This window comes from Heterodontus francisci, chromosome 2, assembly GCF_036365525.1.
Source record: "Heterodontus francisci isolate sHetFra1 chromosome 2, sHetFra1.hap1, whole genome shotgun sequence".
Lineage (NCBI taxonomy): Eukaryota > Metazoa > Chordata > Chondrichthyes > Heterodontiformes > Heterodontidae > Heterodontus > Heterodontus francisci.
Genome location: NC_090372.1, coordinates 77,858,362 through 77,878,542, shown reverse-complemented (window position 1 = coordinate 77,878,542; position 20,181 = coordinate 77,858,362). Strand labels below are relative to the sequence as shown.

General features: G+C 44.9%; 1 protein-coding gene across 3 annotated transcripts in view; it reads right to left on the bottom strand.

Moving 5' to 3' along the window:
- Window positions 1–20,181, bottom strand: part of chn2 (chimerin 2) — a 397,580-nt gene that overhangs the window by 152,174 nt on the left and 225,225 nt on the right. For all 3 annotated transcript variants that reach the window (XM_068059521.1, XM_068059512.1, XM_068059531.1), the window contains 2 exons: window positions 5,932–5,987; window positions 2,121–2,152 (listed from right to left, as the gene is read on the bottom strand). In XM_068059521.1, the coding sequence (XP_067915622.1) occupies window positions 2,121–2,152; window positions 5,932–5,987 (88 nt within the window). The remainder of the gene's footprint in view (window positions 1–2,120; window positions 2,153–5,931; window positions 5,988–20,181) is intronic.

Genomic DNA, 20,181 nt, shown 5'->3' with positions numbered 1-20,181 from the left:
TATGAATAAGTATCACTCATTTAAATACTTTACTTTGAACTTATTCTCTATACACAATGGGAACTAAAGGCTTAATTCTTTTTTTAAATAAAACATGCCACATTGCAGTAACGGCCATTAGTCCTGTTTGCAGCATCACTCAGGATGACAAAAATCTACAGGGATTCTTCAAGTTTGGTTTACTGTCAACTAAGTTTTTTAAATTTGTTCCTGGGATGTGGGCGTCGCTGACTAGGCCAGCAGTTATTGCCAACCCTAATTGCCCTTGAGAAGGTGGTGGTGAGCTGCCTTCTTGAACCGCTGCAGTCCATGATTTTGACCCAGCGACCGTGAAGGAACCTCGATATAGTTCCAAGTCAGGATGGTGTGTGGCTTGGAGGGGCAACTTGCAGGTGGTGGTGTTCCCATGCGACCGCTGCCCTTGTCCTTCTAGGTGGTAGAGGTCACGGGTTTGGAAGGCACTATCTAAGGAGCCTTGGTGCGTTGCTATAGTGCATCTTATAGATGGTACACACTGCTGCCACTGTGCGTCGATGGTGAAGGGAGTGAATGTTTGTAGATGGGGTGCTAATCAAGCGTGTTGCTTTGTCCTGGATGGTGTTGAGCTTCTTGAGTGTTGTTGGAGTTGCACCCATCCAGGCAAGTGGAGAGTATTCCATCACACTCCTGACTTGTGCCTTGTAGATGGTGGACTGGCTTTGGGGAGACAGGAGGTGAGTTACTCACCTCAATGTTGGTTATATAAAAAAAATGAAGGACAGTGGTACACAGTACGTGATCCCAAGTCACAGTGCAGTCTCCTATGTGAACATTTGAAAGAATACCAATACACCTTATTTGTTCATACAAATCCACTCTGAACATGGAGTTAGCAAAGTTATAGCATACATTCAAAATCTACAGAAAAATAATAGTTTTGCTCAAAGGAATATAAGCAGTACTTTCAATCTATTTGTGCTGCCAATAAGAGAGAAATTTTGAAAACATTTTACTTGACAGAAAAAAAAAACTCCCCATCATAAGTGCAATGTAACAATCTCGAGGGTCTGATCTGTGGAAAGGTGAAGTGGTGGCTCTTCCACAGTTGAGTACTTAAAACAAAGAACAGAGGGTTTGGAATGAGAATGATAAAAAAAGGAAAGGAAAGGAAAAGGAGTCTCAAACTCGCATCAGTGTTACCGGTTATTACTCTACTTTGTGAATCTAACTGTCTTTGGAAATTTGTCTGGAAGAAGTCCCAGACCTGCTAGCCAGTGCTTAAACAGGCCTTTACAATAGACAATTTGCTGACACCAAATTTGATTCTTCTGGAGAATTTAAACATTTTTAGCTAATCATTGTAGCACAACATTTACATTAAAATAATGAGTGGCCAATGGACATCATGTTGTGGCAGCAAATTCACATCACTTGTACATAATTCCTATATATTAATTTGGTCACATTATATAGTAGTTATGAACTAAAGACATTAAAGAATTTTTTTTTGCTTTTCTGAGAGTGTGTTGGTAATACAAGGAAACTGGCAAGTGTGATTTGCTGCAAAATGCAAACCTTTGAGAATTCAGTTCTGTACTGTCATATAAAACAGTTTCTACAAATGTTCCTTGAATAGATCAAATGTTTCATGAGAAAAGTGTATGAAAGACGTGAATTTGTGTAAAGTAACAGCTAAAACTGAAGATATTCTTGTGTCTGCTGCACTGAAACTTGAGAGGAATACTCGGATTTATACATTATAGTTTGTGCTTTTTTTTAATGTGTTCATGGAATATGGGTGTCGCTGGCAAGGCCAGCATTTATTGCACTATGATATAGAAATGCACTCTGCTGCAATGTATGGAAATTATTTCTAGTGTGGCATGATGTCAAATTGCATTTTTACATCACAATGTTGGTGAAGAATGCAAGTTTCACATCATAACAGCACTGTAAGACATCATAACAATGAAACACAATCCTACATAAACCGTGTAAATGTATCAGTCCACTGCACAACTGCTTATCCAACATTAATCTGACCTGCAGTTTAGCTTCTACATCTTTCCAAAAAGTACTTTCTGCGTTTTTAAATTATTTGCAAAACAGAGTATAAACAAAAAAGAAAATGATTTACATACTCTCTTCCATAGTACTTTGGCCTGTTTTCAACCTGTAAACCAAAGAAAATTGTTACCAACATATACGTAAATCAGTCCTTGGAGAGAAAGAGGTCAAAAATATAAATAAGGAAGCTGTTCAACCTGAAACCAAAGTGGTCACATTAGCATATGTGTTGTTAAATTGAAACTTCAAATACAGTGAAGATTCAAATGCCTTCATGAACATTTTTTTTTAAATCAACTTCTGTACTTTTAAACAAAACTACCTCAAAATAAAATATCGTACACATCTTGCAACTGAGTAATAAATGACAGTAGCAACTTTCAAAATACTTATTTTGTTCTATATTGTGGAAGACTACCTGCTGTATGTATTTAATTCTGATACTGCATATTATAAATTAGAGCATAAGTAAAGTGCCAGAAAAATGTAGGGACCCACAACTTCTTTTCAAACCAATTTTAATACTACACTGGAATTATACTCTATCCCGTAGTCGGATCTATACTAGACAAACCATGGAGTAATATGCCCACTCTTGCATTATTGCAATGCAGAAAGTGATCTACCCCCTAACCTCTGGAATTCCTTCACTAGGCCTCTCTGCCTTTTTCCCTGCCTTTAAGATTATCCTTAAAAGCTACTCCTTCAACCCAAGCTTTTAGTCACCTGTCCCAATAGCTCCTCCTCTCTCTGCAGATGCTGCCTGACCTGCTGAATATTTCCAGCACTTTCTGTTTTTATTTCTCCTTTTTTGGCTTGGTGTCAATTTTTGTTTAATTAGGCTCCTGTGAAGCACCTTGGGACAGTGTATGACATTAAAGGCACTATAAAAATGAAAGGTGTTGTTTTGTGCAATGCACATGGGGATTATATAACAAGATGACATTTCTGTGAAACAGCTTTGGATTGAATACGTTTTGCCAAATTAATTGGTATGTATTCACCACAAGCATCATTAATAATTTACAGAATTATGAATTTTGACACCAACCATATTTTTCCAGAAGCACACTTCCACATAGCTGAATTTTTGGAAATTAAAAAGCATTTGCATTTATAGAGCACCTTAACATGCCACCCAGGATGTCCCAAAGTGCTTCATAACAGATACATTACTCGGTGTTATATATGGAAATGCAGACAATTCTTGCACAAAAAGATCTCACAAACAGCAAATGAAATGAATAACCAGTCAACCTCTGAATTGGTTGAAAGAGGTGGTAGTGGCTGGCTCAGAAAGAAGACCAATGGTATGCAGAGGAGACAAGGTGGCAAACACATGGTCCTGGTAGTCCTAGAGGTATCACATATCCAGAAGAAAGGAGCCATGATCACAATGCTAGAAAGGAGATTTGAATGTGTCTAAAGATACCAGAATGGTTTGATAGTTGGTATAATTAACTAACTTAAAAAAGATGGGTAAAAAAATGATTAACTTTTACATTCAAGGTTATTCAAAATTCAATAAATAAAAGGTTGCCCAGTTGTTTAATGGGTTTGTACTGTAATGTTTTAGGAATTCAATCTCTCCTAGAAAAAGAAAACAATCTTAGCAAATATTTCCTGTTGAGCTACCAGATTTCACTGATAAATCTTGAAACTAGAAATGTAATTATATGTTAGCACTACAATTCTAAAGCATTCTCCATTTGGATTTACTGCATTAGAACGTCCAAGTGTAATGTTATGGAAAATCCACCAGATGGCAACCGCCACAGAAATTTCTATCAGAAGATTTCAGATGAACAACAGTAGAATGGCTAACTACAGTTATAAGAGCAGAAACTGGATATTGAAATGATTATACTTCACAACATTTCAATCACAGTTCTGAGTTTATAATCACTGAACTAAAATTACATGATTATGATCACTGAACTAAATTGGGAAGTCATTTCTTTTTGTTGTATTTACATTTTACTTGCAAAAACTTGCCTGCATATGGGGCCTTTAATGTAGAAAATATTCAAAACAGCTCTACAGTGGGGAATGGCAAGAAGAAAAAATATTGATAGAAATAATACAGGACACTGAGCAATGGTGCGAGAGTTAGGAGAGGTGATCAAAAACATGGTTACATTTAGGTTTATAAAAGTGGGGACAATCAGAGGTTGGGGGGGGATTTAAACAGAGATTGCCAAAAAGTAAGGCCATGAGTGACTGAAGGTTCTTCCAATAGTTCCAGGATGAAGGGAGAATGCATGCAAAAGTTCGAGTTGTATAACAAAGAGCATTGAAGTGCTGTAAAGTAGATGAAATTGCAGAGATAAGATGGCTTGGCACCATGGAGGTATTTGAAAACAAGGATCAGGATTTTAAACAACGTGATGAGGGACACAATGTAGGTCAACAAGAAGGGATGTGATGGGCAAGTGAGAAAGAATACAGGACACAGAGTTCTGAGCATGCTGGAGTTTCTATTGGAACCCTCAAAAGGAAATTCCATCCTCAGGACTTGCTGCAAGAAAATTAACTGTTGATAAACTATTGGCAACGTATGAACATATGAATTGGGAGCAGGAGTAGGCCACTCAGCCCTTCGAGCCTGCTCCGCCATTCAATAAACTCATGGCTGAACTGATTACTCCACATTTCCACCTATCCCCGATAACTTTCCACCCCCTTGCTCATCAAGAATTTATCTACCTCTGCTATAAAAATATTCAAAGACTCTGCTTCCACTGCCTTTTGAGGAAGAGAATTCCAAAGCATTAGTCAGCCCCCTCCAGCAACAGTACATTTAGCAAAATCCAGCAAAAGTGCTCACTCAAGACAGACTGAAACTTAGAACAATTTCTCAAAGTAAAAGCCATGTTTTAGAAGCCTATTTCAGAAGCTAGGCCAGTGCTATAACCATGAGTTCATTTTATACAGGAAAGGTATTCACCGAGGGGCAGAGCTAGTGAGAAAAATACAAAAGCAGTCGAGTGGCCAATTTATATAACTTCCGTACTTCTACTAAGACTCATCTTTCGCAACAATACACTGCGATTGGCTATGCAAACCTATGCATCTAAGTTCCCAACCTGTGCCACCAGCACAGCCTTGTAAATTTGATCTATTCAGTCAAATCTTAATAAAGTGAAAGTCAAGATGGCAAAAGATAAACAGCTGTACTGAATGGACAGGACCTTGTTAAAAGTCATAACACAGAAGCAGATTTTCTGCAAAGATGTGTTAATATTTGAATGTGCTCTTTTGTAATTTTACACATTCATGTTAAGCCATTCAGAATGTTGATGAAATACTCCTACAGACATCAGCAACATAATCATACTACTGAAGGGATGCTGATGTAAATCAAGAAAATCCCACAGCATTAGAACTGATGCATAGCTAACAAACTCAAAGAATCTACAGAATAGAAAATACAAGAACTATTTAAATTATTAGCACAGCATTGAGTATACACAAATACTTAATGAAATGCTGACATTTTATTTTGGATGAAAATGATGTCAAAAAACCAAGTTTTACATTACAAACTAACCACATAACATTCAGGTGAATGAGAATCATACTCTTAGCGAAATTATGAAAATCTTTCACACTATTATAAACTCCATGGATGGAGAGCGAAATGTGTAAGTCACTGACACTGATGGGCTTTCAAGACCAAATTCACTGTGGCATTGATTCCATAGCAGATTCCTTCAGGTGTGAACTTGGCAAAATAACTTGCACAATTCATATTTCAACATACTAATGGTCCAACAATAGAATAGAGACATTCTTCTCTACCAATAGCAATAATGAAAACTTCTTGCCCTGAACAAAGCTCAAAACATGTGTTGTCACATTACTCAAGTTTAGTTTCCAACTGACCTCTTGAGGGCAAATTATTCTCTTCGGACGTGGGGATTCCTGCTGTAACTGATACACTGTCCAAAAACAGAACAAAAGTATAAGTAATGTTAACACATTAAAGACATCAACATAGCATAAAATCCAACACATCACTGGAGTTAAATATCTGAATCCCACATTGCTGATCTAGATGCTTTTTATTCCAAAATTACCCAGATATCAATCCTTACAGTGCTACTTGCGAAAAGATATTATATAGTATATTAATTTTGAACCTTCCTGGATTACAAGTAACTCCCTTTCACTCTGTGGTGCTTGGCCGTTCAGACGATTACATTTTCAAATTTATACGAATCTGCAATCACTTAACACAAGTGAATCCAGCTCAGTACCATCTTATGAAAAACTGCTGCAACAGAAAATAACAGTACTAAAAACTAAAACAAAGGCATTTTCGTGACATGTAATAGGTATGCACCACTGAGCTAGTATTATGAAGTGAAAACTTATTTATTACTTCAGTTTTTCCTGTTTGAGTACATAAATGGAGTGGAAGTTTTCAAATCAAGAGCTCACAGTCCTTTGATCCAAAAATAGTAATGCCCACATGCTTTATGTAAGGTGCTTGCATACAACTTTCAATCTCAAAAGATGGAATGACATATTTTCAGATAAAAAAATTGGAATCTTGGAAATCCAAAAGAAAAACATAAAATGTTAGCAATGCAAAACAGGCAGGTCAGCATCTGAAATAAAAAGCTAGATTAATATTTTTAATTTGATGCTCAAAATATTTATCAGCAGAGGAGATCAATATGGAGATATTTTCAGATGACCTAGTAGCACAGTATGCTGACTTAGTGCAAGATGAATTCCTGTAATTAACCATACACTGTGATCCCCAATTACTGACACCGTATTAGCTAAGCAAAGCCTAGCTATTTTTCACAAACAGTAGGAGGAAACAAGTAAATAAATAAATACAGACAGGTAAACGATCTTCCACACACCATAGTAGCTAGTTCCAATGCAGCAATGACAAGGCATTCCTTGCTATTTACTAGGACTATAATGCATGCTGCTAGAGTGGGGAAGAAGAATTTTTTTTAAAAACCATGCGGCAAGATTTACTCTGCTCCCTATTTGCAATGAAATTGTAAATCCATCTATAAAGAACAATTTTGCTACAAAATACCTCAATCAGGTCCCCCTCCCTCAGCCTTCTCTGCTCCAAGGAAAACAACTCTAGCCTATCCAGTCTCTCTTCATAGTTGAAATGCTTGAGCCCAGGCAACATCCTGGTGAATCTCCTCTGCACCCTCTCCAGTGCAATCACATCCTTCCTATAGTGTGGTGACCAGAACTGTACACAATACTCCAGCTGTGGCCTAACTAGCATTTTATGCAGCTCCATCACAACCTCCCTGCTCTTATATTCTATGCCTTGGCTAATAAAGGCAAGTATCCCATATGCCTACCTAAGCACCTTACCTACCTGTGCTGCTGCCTTCAATGATCTATGGACAAGTACACCAAGGTCCTTCTGACCCTCTGTACTTCCTAGGGTCCTACCATTCATTATATATTTCCTTGCTTTGTTAGTCCTCCCAAACTTCTCAGGACTAAATTCCATTTGCCACTGCTCTGCCCATCTTACCAGCCCATCTATATCATCCTATAATCCTCACTACTTACGACACCACCAATTTTCATGTCATTTGAGAACTTACTGATCATACCTCCTATATTCACGTCTAAATCATTAATGTACACTACAAACAGCAAGGGTCCCAGCACGGATCCCTGTGGTACACCACTGATTACAGGCTTCCAACCGTAAAAACAACCCTCGACCATCATCCTCTGCCTCCTGCCACGAAACCAATTTTGGATCCGATTTGCCAAATTGCCCTGAATCCCATGAACTCTTACCTTCTTAACCAATCTCCCATGTGGGATCTTATCAAAAGCCTTACTGAAGTCCATGTATACGACATCAACTCTTTACCCTCATCTACACATCTAGTCACCTCCTCGAAAAATTCCATCAAGCCACAAGCTGTAAGGGTCTTCAGGGAGATATTGCTCCCTTCTTATGGGAGGAAACAGCATGTCAGCGAAACCAAGATGATGTGGCTGGAGATTGCTCAGGATGTGAGCAGCAGGAATGTGGTGCTTGGATTTAATGTCGTACGTGGTTTAATGACCTAAGCAGGGCAGAAAAGGTGAGTACAGATGCACATATAGCTACATCCTGACATGTGTATCACAGCAAACCCCCTCATTCTGCCTTCTCAAGCCTACTCCAGCACATCACTCCTCACAGTTTACCTTGCAGGTGCATCCATTCCTCTCATCCTCATCTGTACACCCACTACTGAAACTCACCCTCATCTTTATGCAATGTTATGCCTCTCCCTCAGTCACCCTCAATAAATGCTTTCCATTCATCTGTTCAACACATGCCATAACTCTCATTCATAGGTCTCTTCTTTCCCTCCTTGCAGCAGAAGACAAAAGCATGACCAGAAGGGAGAAACAGATAAATGAAAGTGGTCCTTCATCAATCTCACAACTGACAACAGAGGAAGAGGACACTCCAAACTCTGCTCAGATGGGTGGAGATGCTGAACTTCAGGGGCCACTGATGAAAGGACACTTCTGGAGCAGCAGTAAAGAACATACGATGCACTGGCAGGTGTTCCAGTTGCACTGTGCATGCTTGCAGAGAGATTGAAGGAGTTCATCTCATGCATGAGCGGCATAATGTCACAGGCCTTTGTGATGGTGTCGTCGTCCATGCAAAGAGTGGGCAGTGTGGAGCATCAGTCGTAGCAATCAAATGAGTGCATGCAAATTCTCACCAATGGCTTGCACACTCTGAATATCACCTTAAATAGAACTGATGAAACCTCAGCCTTGGCCATTCACTGTCCCACTGATCTGCAGCAAAGTGATCTCCAGCTCATTGCTACCAGAAAAGTACAGATGGGCCATGAGAGAGATGGCGAAAGGGGACCAGAAGGTGGGGACTATGCTCAAAGCATATCCATTGCTCACCTGTTGCCCCCCCATCCTCAGTCAGTACCCCATATTGTGTCACAATAGCCAGATCTGCCTCTGCACAGATACAAGTGGAGCAGTCTTTGGTGGGACCCTCACAGGCTCCAAAACCCAGAGGATGTCAGCCAAGAGTATCTCAGAGCAGGTGTAATGGCAGGGTCACGCTATCTCCTTGCTAGCTGTCAAGCTCTCCATATGGGTTCTCGGTCATACCTTTCACGACCTCGGATTTTTGGTATTTCGTCACCCAATTGATACTCCAGTAGAAGTAAGGAAGTTGAGAATACCTGCAGTATTAGGGTCTAATGTGTTGAGGGACATCCCGGCATCCCTGGAAAGTATGTATGGTGACAAGTACACACAACACGTTAAGAGCTTGAGAGGAAGAGGCGCAGGGTTCTCAACCTTGTTTCAGACACTCAAGGTGCATCAGCCTATATCTGACCGTAGAACCATCTGAGTAGCAGGGAATCGGGCTGTTCTCCTACTCGCCCACACCATCACCATCCTTGAAGATCATGCCAGCCATCGCCAATTGGTCAACGTCCGGCCTTGTTAAAGTGTCACGTTTCTCACTTAGCTGAGCTACCCATTGGCGTAACTCTTGGAGCGGCTCTACTTAATGTAGGACAGAAGGGTCAAGTACCCATGCAGATCGCAAATTTCAGAGATAAAGATGTTTACATCCAACCAAGAACTCCCATCGGTGTCCTTAAGCCTGCTGTTGAAAAGACTCATCTAAAAGGTGGATATCGGCGAGGTGCAAGAGACACAAAGGCAGCAACTTATCTCTATGATTACCAAGTACACAATTTTTAGTAGGGATGATGACACCATTGGTTATTGTGATTTGGTGAGCTACAGGATTGTGACAGAGGATGACTGCCCAGTAAAGATTCCTCACCGCAGGATCCCACCACACCATTGGGATGAAGTCATGGAGTACCTGCAAAAATCCTTGGATCGAGGTGTCATCAGAGAGTCGTCAAGTCCGTAAGCTTCACCCATAGGCCACGTGAGGAAGAAAGATGGGAAGCTGAGGATTTGCGTCAACCACCAGGCACTCAATGCGAAGACTCATAAGGACGCGCATCGTCTGCCTAGGATTGAGGAGGCATTACTGGTCCATATGAGTCGAATATGCAGAATTATCCCAGCATGAAACTCAAACTGCTAGCTTTGAGGGGGCTATTTCTCAAAAGTTCAGACATACTAATCGGTGCAGAGTTTGAAGTGTTTCAACAACATGTTCAGCAACTACAGACTTCCACCAAGCTTGGAGCAGAGACCAGATGGCCAGCCGAAGTCTCTCAGTTCAGATGCCAGATAAGATATAGGTCTGGCAAAAGTCATGGAAATGCTGATGTCCTCAGCCGGAAGACTGACCACGTGAGGGAACCCAACTCCTCCAGGTTAAAGATGATTACAGCTGATGACATACACCTGCCTCGAGCAAATGGCAGCATTAATACCCCAATCCCACATGAAATCCGGACCGGGATTTGTCCGAGTGTCACCAATATGCTTATGAATGAGGAAGGGAGTTCCAGGATTTCGACCCAGCGACAGTGAAGGAACAGCGATATAGTTCCAAGTCAGGATGGTGTGTGATTTGGAGGGGAACTTGCAGGTGGTGGTGCTCCCATGGTGGTGCTCCCATTTTCTGCCCTTGTCCTTCTAGTTGGTAGAGCTCGTGAGTTTGGAAGGTGCTGTCTAAGGAGCCTTGGTGCATTGCTGCAGTGCATCTTGTAGATGGTACACATTGCTGCCACTGTGTGTCATTGGTGGAGGGAGTGAATGTTTGTAGATGGGGTGCCAATCAAGAAGGCTGCTTTGTCCTGGATGGTGTCGAGCTTCTTGAGTGTTGTTGGAGCTGCACCCATCCAGGCAAGTGCAGAGTATTCCATCACACTCCTGACGAGTGCCTTGTAGATGGTGGACAGGCTTTGGGGAGTCAGGAGGTGAGTTACTCGCCACAGGATTCCTAGCCTCTGACCTGCTCTTGCAGCCACAGTATTTTATATGGCTTCTCCAGTTCAGTTTCTGGTCAATGGTAGCCCCTAGGATGTTGATAGTGGGGGATTCAGCGATGGTAATGCCATTCAATGTCAAGGGAAGATGGTTAGATTCTCTCTTGTTGAAGATGGTCATTGCCTGGCACTTGTGTGGCACGAATGTTACTTGCCACTTATCAGCCCAAGCCTGGATATTGTCCAGGTCTTGCTGCATTTCTACACGGACTGCTTCAGTATCTGAGGAGTCACGAATGGTGCTGAACATTGTGCAATCATCAGCAAACATCCCCACTTCTGACCTTATGATTGAAGGAAGGTCATTGATGAAGCAGCTGGTTGGGCCTAGGACACTACCCTGAGGAACTCCTGCAGTGATGTCCTGGAGCTGAGATGAATGACCTCCAACAACCACAACCATCTTCCTTTGTGCTAGGTATGACTCCGACCAGCGGAGGGTTTTCCCCGATTCCCATTGACCTCAGTTTTGCTAGGGCTCCTTGATGCCATACTCGCTCAAATGTTGCCTTGATGTCACTCTCACCTCACCTCGAGTTCAGCTCTTTTGTCCATGTTTGAACCAAGGCTGTAATGAGGTCAGGAGCTGAGTGGCCCTGGCGGAACCCAAACTGAGCAGCACTGAGCAGATTATTGTTAAGCAAGTGCCGCTTGATGGCACTGTTGATGACACCTTTCATCACTTTACTGATGATTGAGGGTAGGCTGATGGGGCGGTAATTGGCTGGGTTGGACCTGTCCTGCTTTTTGTGTACAGGACATACCTGGACAATTTTCCACATTGCAGGGTAGTTGCCAGTGTTGTAACTGTACTGAAACAGCTTGGCTAGGGGCGCGGCAAGTTCTGGAGCACAGGTCTTCAGTACTATTGCTGGAATATTGTCAGGGCCCATAGCCTTTGCAGCATCCAGTGCCTTGATATCACGTGGAGTGAATCGAATTGGCTGAAGTCTGGCATCTGTGATGATGGGGACTTCAGGAGGAGGCTGAGATGGATCATCAACTCGGCACTTCTGGCTGAAGATTGTTGCAAATGCTTCAGCCTCATCTTTTGCACTGAGGTGCTGGGCTCCTGCATCATTGAGGATGGGGATATCTGTGGAGCCACCTCCTCCAGTTAGTTGTTTAATTGTCCACCACCATTCACGACTGGATGTGGCAGAACTGCAGAGCTTAGATCTGATCCGTTGGTTATGGGATCGCTTAGCTTTGTCTCTCACATGCTGCTAACGCAGTTTGGCATGCAGATAGTCCTGTGTTGTAGCTTCAACAGGTTGACACCTCATTTTGAGGTATGCCTGGTGCTGCTCCTGGCATGCCCTCCTGCACTCTTCATTGAACCAGCATTGGTCTCCTGGCTTGATGGTAATGGTAAAGTGGGGGATATGCCGAGCCCTGAGGTTACAGATTGTGATTGAGTACAATTCTGCTGCTGCTGTTGGCCCACAGCGCCTCATGGATGCCCAGTTTTGTATTGCTAGATCTGTTCGAAATCTATCCCATTTAGCACGGTGGTGGTGCCACACAACACGAAGGAGGGTATCCTCAATGTGAAGGCGGGACTTCGTCTCCACAAGGACTGTGCGGTGGTCACTCCTACCAATACCGTCATGGGTAGATGCATCTGCAGCAGGCAGATTGGAGAGGACGAGGTCAAGTATGTTTTCCCCTCTTGTTGGTTCCCTCACCAGCTGTCGCATACCCAGTCTCGCAGATATGTCCTTTAGGACTCGGCCAGCTCGGTCAGTAGTGGTGCTACCCAGCCACTCTTGGTGATAGACATTGAAGTCCCCCACTCAGAGTACATTCTGTGCCCTTGCCACCCTCAGTGCTTCTTCCAAGCGCTGTTCAACATGGAGAAGTACTGACTCATCAGCTGAGGAAGGGCGGTAGGTGGTAATCAGCAGGAGGTTTCCTTGTCCATGTTTGACCTGATGCCATGAGACTTCATGGGGTCCAGAGTCGATGTTGAGGACTCCCAGGGCAACTCCCTCCCTACTGTATACCACTGTGCTGCCAACTCTGCTGGGTCTGTCCTGCCGGTGGGACAGGACATACCCGGGGATGGTGATGGCAGTGTCTGGGACACTGTCTGTCAGGTATGATTCCGTGAGTATGACTATGTCAGGCTGTTGCTTGACTAGAGAAGGGTCACTGACCCGAAACGTTAACTCTGCTTCTCTTTCCACAGATGCTGCCAGACCTGCTGAGTGAATCCAGCATTTCTTGTTTTTGTTGCTTGACTAGTCTGCGGGACAGCTCTCTCAACTTTTTTTTTTTTAATTTTTTTATTTTGGAGATAGAGCACTGAAACAGGCCCTTCGGCCCACCGAGTCTGTGCCGACCAACAACCACCCATTTATACTAACCCTACAGTAATCCCATATTCCCTACCACCTACCTACACTAGGGGCAATTTACAATGGCCAATTTACCTATCAACTTGCAAGTCTTTAGCTGTGGGAGGAAACCGGAGCACCTGGCGAAAACCCACATGGTCACAGGGAGAACTTGCAAACTCCGCACAGGCAGTACCCAGAATCGAACCAGGGTCCCTGGAGCTGTGCGGCTGCGGTGCTAACCACTGCGCCGCCCTAGTCCCCAGATGTTAGTAAGGAGGACTTTGCAGGGTCGACAGGGCTGGGTTTGCCATTGTCGTTTCCAGTGCCTAGGTCGATGCCGGGTGGTCCGTCCGGTTTCATTCCTTTTTATTGACTTCGTAGTGGTTAAATACAACTGAGTGGCTTACTAGGCCATTTCAGAGGGCATGTCAGAGTCAACCACATTGCTGTGGGTCTGAAGTCACATGTAGGCCAGACCAGGCAAGGACAGCAGATTTCCTTCCCTAAAGGACATTAGTGAACCAGATGGATTACAACAATCGATAATGGTTTCATGGCCATCATTAGACAAGCTTTTTAATTCCAAATTTATTAATTGAATTCAAATTCCACCTTCTGCTGTGGTGGGATTTGAGCCCATGCCCTCAGAGCAATACAGAGTCTCTGGGTTACTAGTCCAGTGACAAACCACTACGCCACTGCCTCCAGTCCTCGACCCCAGCAGCAATGGGACAGAACACATTCCTGAACTAACTGATGTCTTCAAGCTTACACAGACAATTCCCATCCACGATCAAACGGCCTCAACCATAGCCCGTGTTCTAACGCATGACTGGTTCAGTGTTCGATGCAGAATACGCAGTGACCAGGAACGCAATTTTGAAAGAAAAATGATAAAGAGCTTTGCAAGGTGTATGGTATTGCCAAGATTCACACCACCCCCTACCATACAGAGGGTAATGGGTGGTGCAAACGATTCAATCGTACTCTTCATGATAGATTGCACACCCTACCTCCCGAGAAGAAAAGGAAGTGGCCTAAGTACCTTCAGGAACTGGTTTATGCACATAGCAGTACCCCACATTCCTCAACAGGCTATTCTCCGCACTACTTCTTCTTTGGGAGACCCCCAGTTCTCCCAGTAGACCATCCACGAGGGCTCGAAACTCATTCTGAAGGCAACGGCCAAGTTGATGAGTGGCTAGCTGTGCATCATAGATGGCTATCCATGTGTTTGAGATGGCAGCGAAGACAGAGAAAAAAGTACTTTCATTGGATCACTACTGGGCGTCATTGGTTGAGTTTCACACAGGTGTCATCAGCCACATTTAAAGTGGCTATCCCTTGACACCAAGCGACTAGCCGATAAGTCTACTTCAAGGTGTAAAATGATCAGGGAGGGTAGAATGCCACTGGACGAAAGCAACATGGTAACTAACCAAGAATCTTGGATATACCTGCATAAACATCTATCAAAGAGTGTCTGCAGAGACTCATCGACAGGATTGCGGCTGCTTGCAACGAATTTGGCCTAACCACCAGCCTCAAGAAAACGAACATCATGGAACGGGATGTCAGAAATGCTCCATCCATCAATATCGGCGACCACGCTCTGGAAGTGGTTCAAGAGTTCACCTACCTAGGTTCAACTATCACCAGTAACCTGTCTCTCGATGCAGAAATCAACAAGCACATGGGGAAGGCGTCCACTGCTACGTCCAGACTGACCAAGAGGGTGTGGGAAAATGACGCACTGACACGGAACACAAAAGTCCGAGAGTCTCAAGCCTGTGTCCTCAGTACCTTGCTCTAAGGCAGCAAGGCCTGGACAACGTATGCCAGCCAAGAGCGATGTCTCAACTCATTCCATCTTTGCTGCCTCTGGAGAATCCTTGGCATCAGGTGGCAGGACCATATCTCCAACGCAGAAGTCCTCGAGGCGGCCAACATCCCCAGCATTTACACCCTACTGAGCCAACGGTGCTTGAGATGGCTTGGCCCTGTGAGCCGTATGGAAGATGGCAGGATCCCCAAGGATGCATTGTACAGCGAGCTCGTCACTGGTATCAGACCCACCGGCCGTCCATGTCTCCACTTTAAAGTCGTCTGCAAACGCGACATGAAGTCTTGTGACAGTGGGAGTCAGTTGCCAGTGATTGCCAAAGCTGGCGGACAGCCATAAAGGCGGGGCTAAAGAGTGGCGAGTCGAAGAGACTTAGCAGTTGGCAGGAAAAAAAAAAGCACAAGGAGAGAGCTAACTGTGTAACATCCCCGACAACCAATTTTATCTGCAGCGCCTGTGGAAGAGTCTGTCACTCTAGAATTGGCCTTCATAGCCACTCCAGGAGCTGCTTCACAAACCACTGACCACCTCTAGGTGCTTATCCATTGTCTCTCAAGACAAGGAGGCCAAAGAAGAAGAAGAAGGTTGCACATCAACTGCACATCGATGGAACAGAATCCCTTGCAGTGGATGAATACTCTGGGTGATCTGACAGTGGCTGAATTGTCACATCCGTGCCGTCAATAATGTCCTACATCTGTGGGCCAGCCAAAGCCACTCACCAAAGCGCCTGCTCATTCTGACTAGCATCATGGGTGGCAAAGAGTACATAATTGTTTGCCTGGACAAACATGGCACCAATCACCTGTCTTATGGGCCACCAAACACTAGATCCTGCAAATGTCTCCAGCAGAGCCTGGAAGGAGCCAGAGACAAAGAATCTGAGGGCATTGGCTCCACTTGACAGCAGGTCTTCATCCAGCAGGCTACAAATGTATGCCACCACCTGACATAAGACCCTGAGCTTCCCGAGATACCGGTGTTCCAACATGTCCAGGAAGCTCATCCGCTGCCTGTATACCACGTTACGGCTATTACCTCCTTTGGTCTGCACCTCTCTGCTCATCCCTTCTCTCCTGTGGAGTGGCAGGTCTGTGAGGAGAAGGCTATTGCTGCTTCTGCTGTTGGTGCTGCACCTGCTGCTGATGCTCATCTTGGTCCTCACCTGAGGTCCAAACTAAAACAGCTTAAATGGCACCCATGCTAATGTGATAGATTGCAACTGTGAAGTGGAGATCAGATGTACAAACCTCCAAAGCAATGAAAGTAAACCATCAGAACGAGTACTTTGAGAAAAAGCCTTACACACAATTAGGAAACAAAGCAGCTCTAAGGTTTGAATATTTATTGGAATATTTGCCTATCATTTTTTCAGACCCCTCAATTGCCATTATGCTCTCACCTTGCTTTCACTGGTGAGTCCTAAAAAGCTCAGGAAACCTGTGCACTGAGAGTTAAATCCTAAAACTCACCTTAATATCATTCTTAATGGGCTAATAACATTTTGAAATTGACGACTTGCCTCTCCTAAGGGTGTTGCTCACACTCAGCCTAATGTACTGCAGTTAAATGCAGAAGTCGGTGGGTTGGAGCTAGCTTCCTGACACGCTGTCAATTTAGTATTTTAACAATGGATAATTCTGAGGTATGCTGCATCATTATAATATTTAAATGACCAACCAGCCTCCAAGCAGGCTGGCTGCCTGCGCCCTCCCCCCATCCCACCTTTATTAAAAACCAGAAGTGGGTGAGTTGGAAATAAAAACAAAGTGCTGGAAATACTCAGCAGGTCAGGCAGCATCTATGGAGAGAGAAGCAGAGATAACGTTTCAGGTCTGTGACCTTTCATCAGAACAGGTCACAGACCTGAAACGTTATCTCTGCTTCTCTCTCCACAGATGCTGCAAGACCTGCTGAGTATTTCCAGCACTTGGTTTTTATTCCTGATTTCCAGCATCTGAAGTATTTTGCTTTTATGATAGTGGGTGGGTTGGAGTTGGGTTTCAGATTTTTAACATTTTTACATCCCATCCAACCCCAAACACACCCGTTTCTAGAGGTTAGAAATTGCGCAAGTTCATGAAAAAATGTTTGGATGTAAAATGGTTAATCAACCACTGCTGTGTTCTAGCAATCGCCACTTCAATTGGATCATCAAAACAGCCATTAAGGAATAGCTTGGTTACTGCAGATGAACAGCACTAGATTCCCAGATCAGAAGAGCAGTTTAAGCTTAATTACAAGTTTCGACAGATGTTCAGCTTTTCCAGTGAGGGGAAGCAAGTTGCTTACTTCACAGTTAAATCACTGGATGGAATATAATGCGACCAAGGGGAGAGTGAAAAATTTACCAGACATGTCAATCTTCCTAGCAGGTCCAAATATATGCTGGAAATGCAGCACCAGCAACATTCTGCAAGCAGGCAAAGAGCAGAAAACAAATCAGGGTATCCAGGGCTGGCATGTTCCTGTTAGATGGAAGGGCAAGGCTGGCAAGCTGAGGGAACCTTGGTTGACGAGGGATATTGAGGGTCTGGTCAGGACAGAGAAGGAGGCATATGTCAGGTATAGGCAGCTGGGATCAAGCGAGTCCCTCGAGGAGTATAGGGGATGTAGGACTACACTTAAATAGGAAATTAGGAGGGCGAAAAGGGGCCATGAGATTTCCTGGCAGATAAGATAAGGAGAATCCTAAAAGATTCTATAAGTATACTAAGAGTAAAAGGGTAGCTAGGGAGAGAGTAGGTCCCCTTAAGGATCAGTGTGGCAATCTACGTGTGGAGCCACGGGAAATGGGCAAGGTCTTAAATGAATACTTCTCCTCTATTTACCGTGGAGGAGGTCATGGAAGCTAGTGAGTTCAAGGGAGGGAGCATATCAACATTACAAAGGAGGAGGTGCTGGAGGTTTTGAAGCGCATTAAGGGAGATAAATCCCCAGGGCCTGATCAGGTGTATCCTAGGATGCTATGGGAAGCAAGGGAGGAGATTGCTGGGGCCCTGGTAGAGATTTTTGTATCATCGTTAGCCACGGGTGAGGTACCGGAAGACTGGAGGATAGCTAATGTTGTGCCTTTATTTAAAAAGGGCAGCAGGGATAAGCCAGGGAACTACAGGCCGGTGAGCCTTACATCAGTGGTGAGAAAGTTATTGGAAGGGATTCTGACAGACAGGATTTATATGCATTTGGAAAGGCAAGGTCTGATTAGGGATAGTCAGCATGGCTTTGTGCGTGGGAAAATGGCGGCACAGTGGTGCAGTGGTTAGCACTGCAGCCTCACAGCTCCAGCGACCCAGGTTCAATTCTGGTTACTGCCTGTGTGGAGTTTGCAAGTTCTCCCTGTGTCTGCGTGGGTTTCCTCCGGGTGCTCCGGTTTCCTCCCACAAGCCAAAAGACTTGCAGGTTGGTAGGTAAATTGGCCATTATAAATTGCCCTTAGTAGGTGGTAGGGAAATATAGTGACAGGTGGGGATGTGGTAGGAATATGGGATTAGTATATATGGGTGGTTGATGGTCGGCACAGACTCGGTGGGCCGAAGGGCCTGTTTCAGTGCTGTATGACTAAAAAAAAAAAAATCATGTCTCACAAATTTGATTTGAGTTTTTCGAGGAGGCGACCAAGAGGATTGACGAGGGCAGGGCGATGGACGTTGTCCACCTCCTGCGTGATGCCACTACCAAACGCATCTTACCCTCCCATCCCCTGTCAGCATTCCGAAGGGATCGTTCCCTCCGTGTCACCCTGGTCCACTCCTCCATTAACCCCACCACCTCGTCCCCTTCCCATGGCACCTTCGCCTGCAATCGCAGGAGGTGTAATACCTGTTCAATTACCTCCTCTCTCCTCACTATCCCAGGCCCCACTCATTTCAGGTGAAGCAGCGATTTACTTGTACTCTCTCTTCTCTCTGTACCCCCCCACACTCTCTCCCCCTCTGCACCCACCCCCCCACCCCGGGTCTCTCTCTCTCCATCCCCCATTCTCTCAGTCCACACCCACACTCTCTATCTCTCTCTCCCCCTCCACTCTCTCTATCTCTCTGTCCCCCCCCACTCTCTGTCCCTCCCTCTCTGTGCCCCCCCACTCCCACTCTCTCTCTGTCCATCCCCCCCACTCTCCCTCTCTATCCCTCCCCCCCCACTCTCCCTCTCTATACCTCCCCACCCCCACTCTCCCTCTCTATACCTCCCCACCCCACTCTCCCTCTCTATCCCTCCCCACCCCCACTCTCCCCTCTCCATCCCTCCCACCCCCACTCTCCCTCTCTAGCCCTCCCCACTCTCTCTCTCACTGTCCCCCAAGACACTCTCTGCACCCCCCCCCCCCCCACTCTCGCTCTCTTTGCCCCCCGGCTCTCTCTGCCCCTCCCACACTCTTTCTCTGTTCCCGCCCCCCAAACCACTCTCTCTTTGTCCCCCCTCACTCACTCTGTCCCACCCCACACTCTCTCTCTGTCTGCCCACCACCCACTCTCTCTCTCTCTCTGTCCCCCCCCACCCCACACTCTCTCTCTGTCTGCCCACCACCCACTCTCTCTCTCTCTCTGTTCTCCCCCCCACTCTCTCTCTCTTGCTGTCCCCCCAACCCCAATACTCTCACTCTCTCTGTCCCACGTCTCTCTTTTTCTCCCTCTGTCTGTCCACAACTCCCTCTCTCCCTTTGTCCCTTCCTCTCTCTCTCTCTCTCTCTCCACCCTCTCTCCCTCTTTGTCTTCCGCCTTCTCTCTCTCTGTCTGTCCCTCTCTATCTCTCTGTCCACTTCCTCTGTCCAACCTCTCTTCTTTTCCCCCTCTTCCTCTTTGCTCCTCTCTCTCTGTCTGACCACCATACCCTCCACTCTTTGTCCCTTCCCCTCTCTCTCTCTGTCCACCCTCTCTCTCTCTTTCTCTGTCCCATCTCTCTTTTCACCCTTCTCTCCCTGTCTGTCCCCCATGCTCTCTCTCTCTCTCCAGGTCCACCCACCCTCTCTCTCTCTAGGTCCACCCTCTCT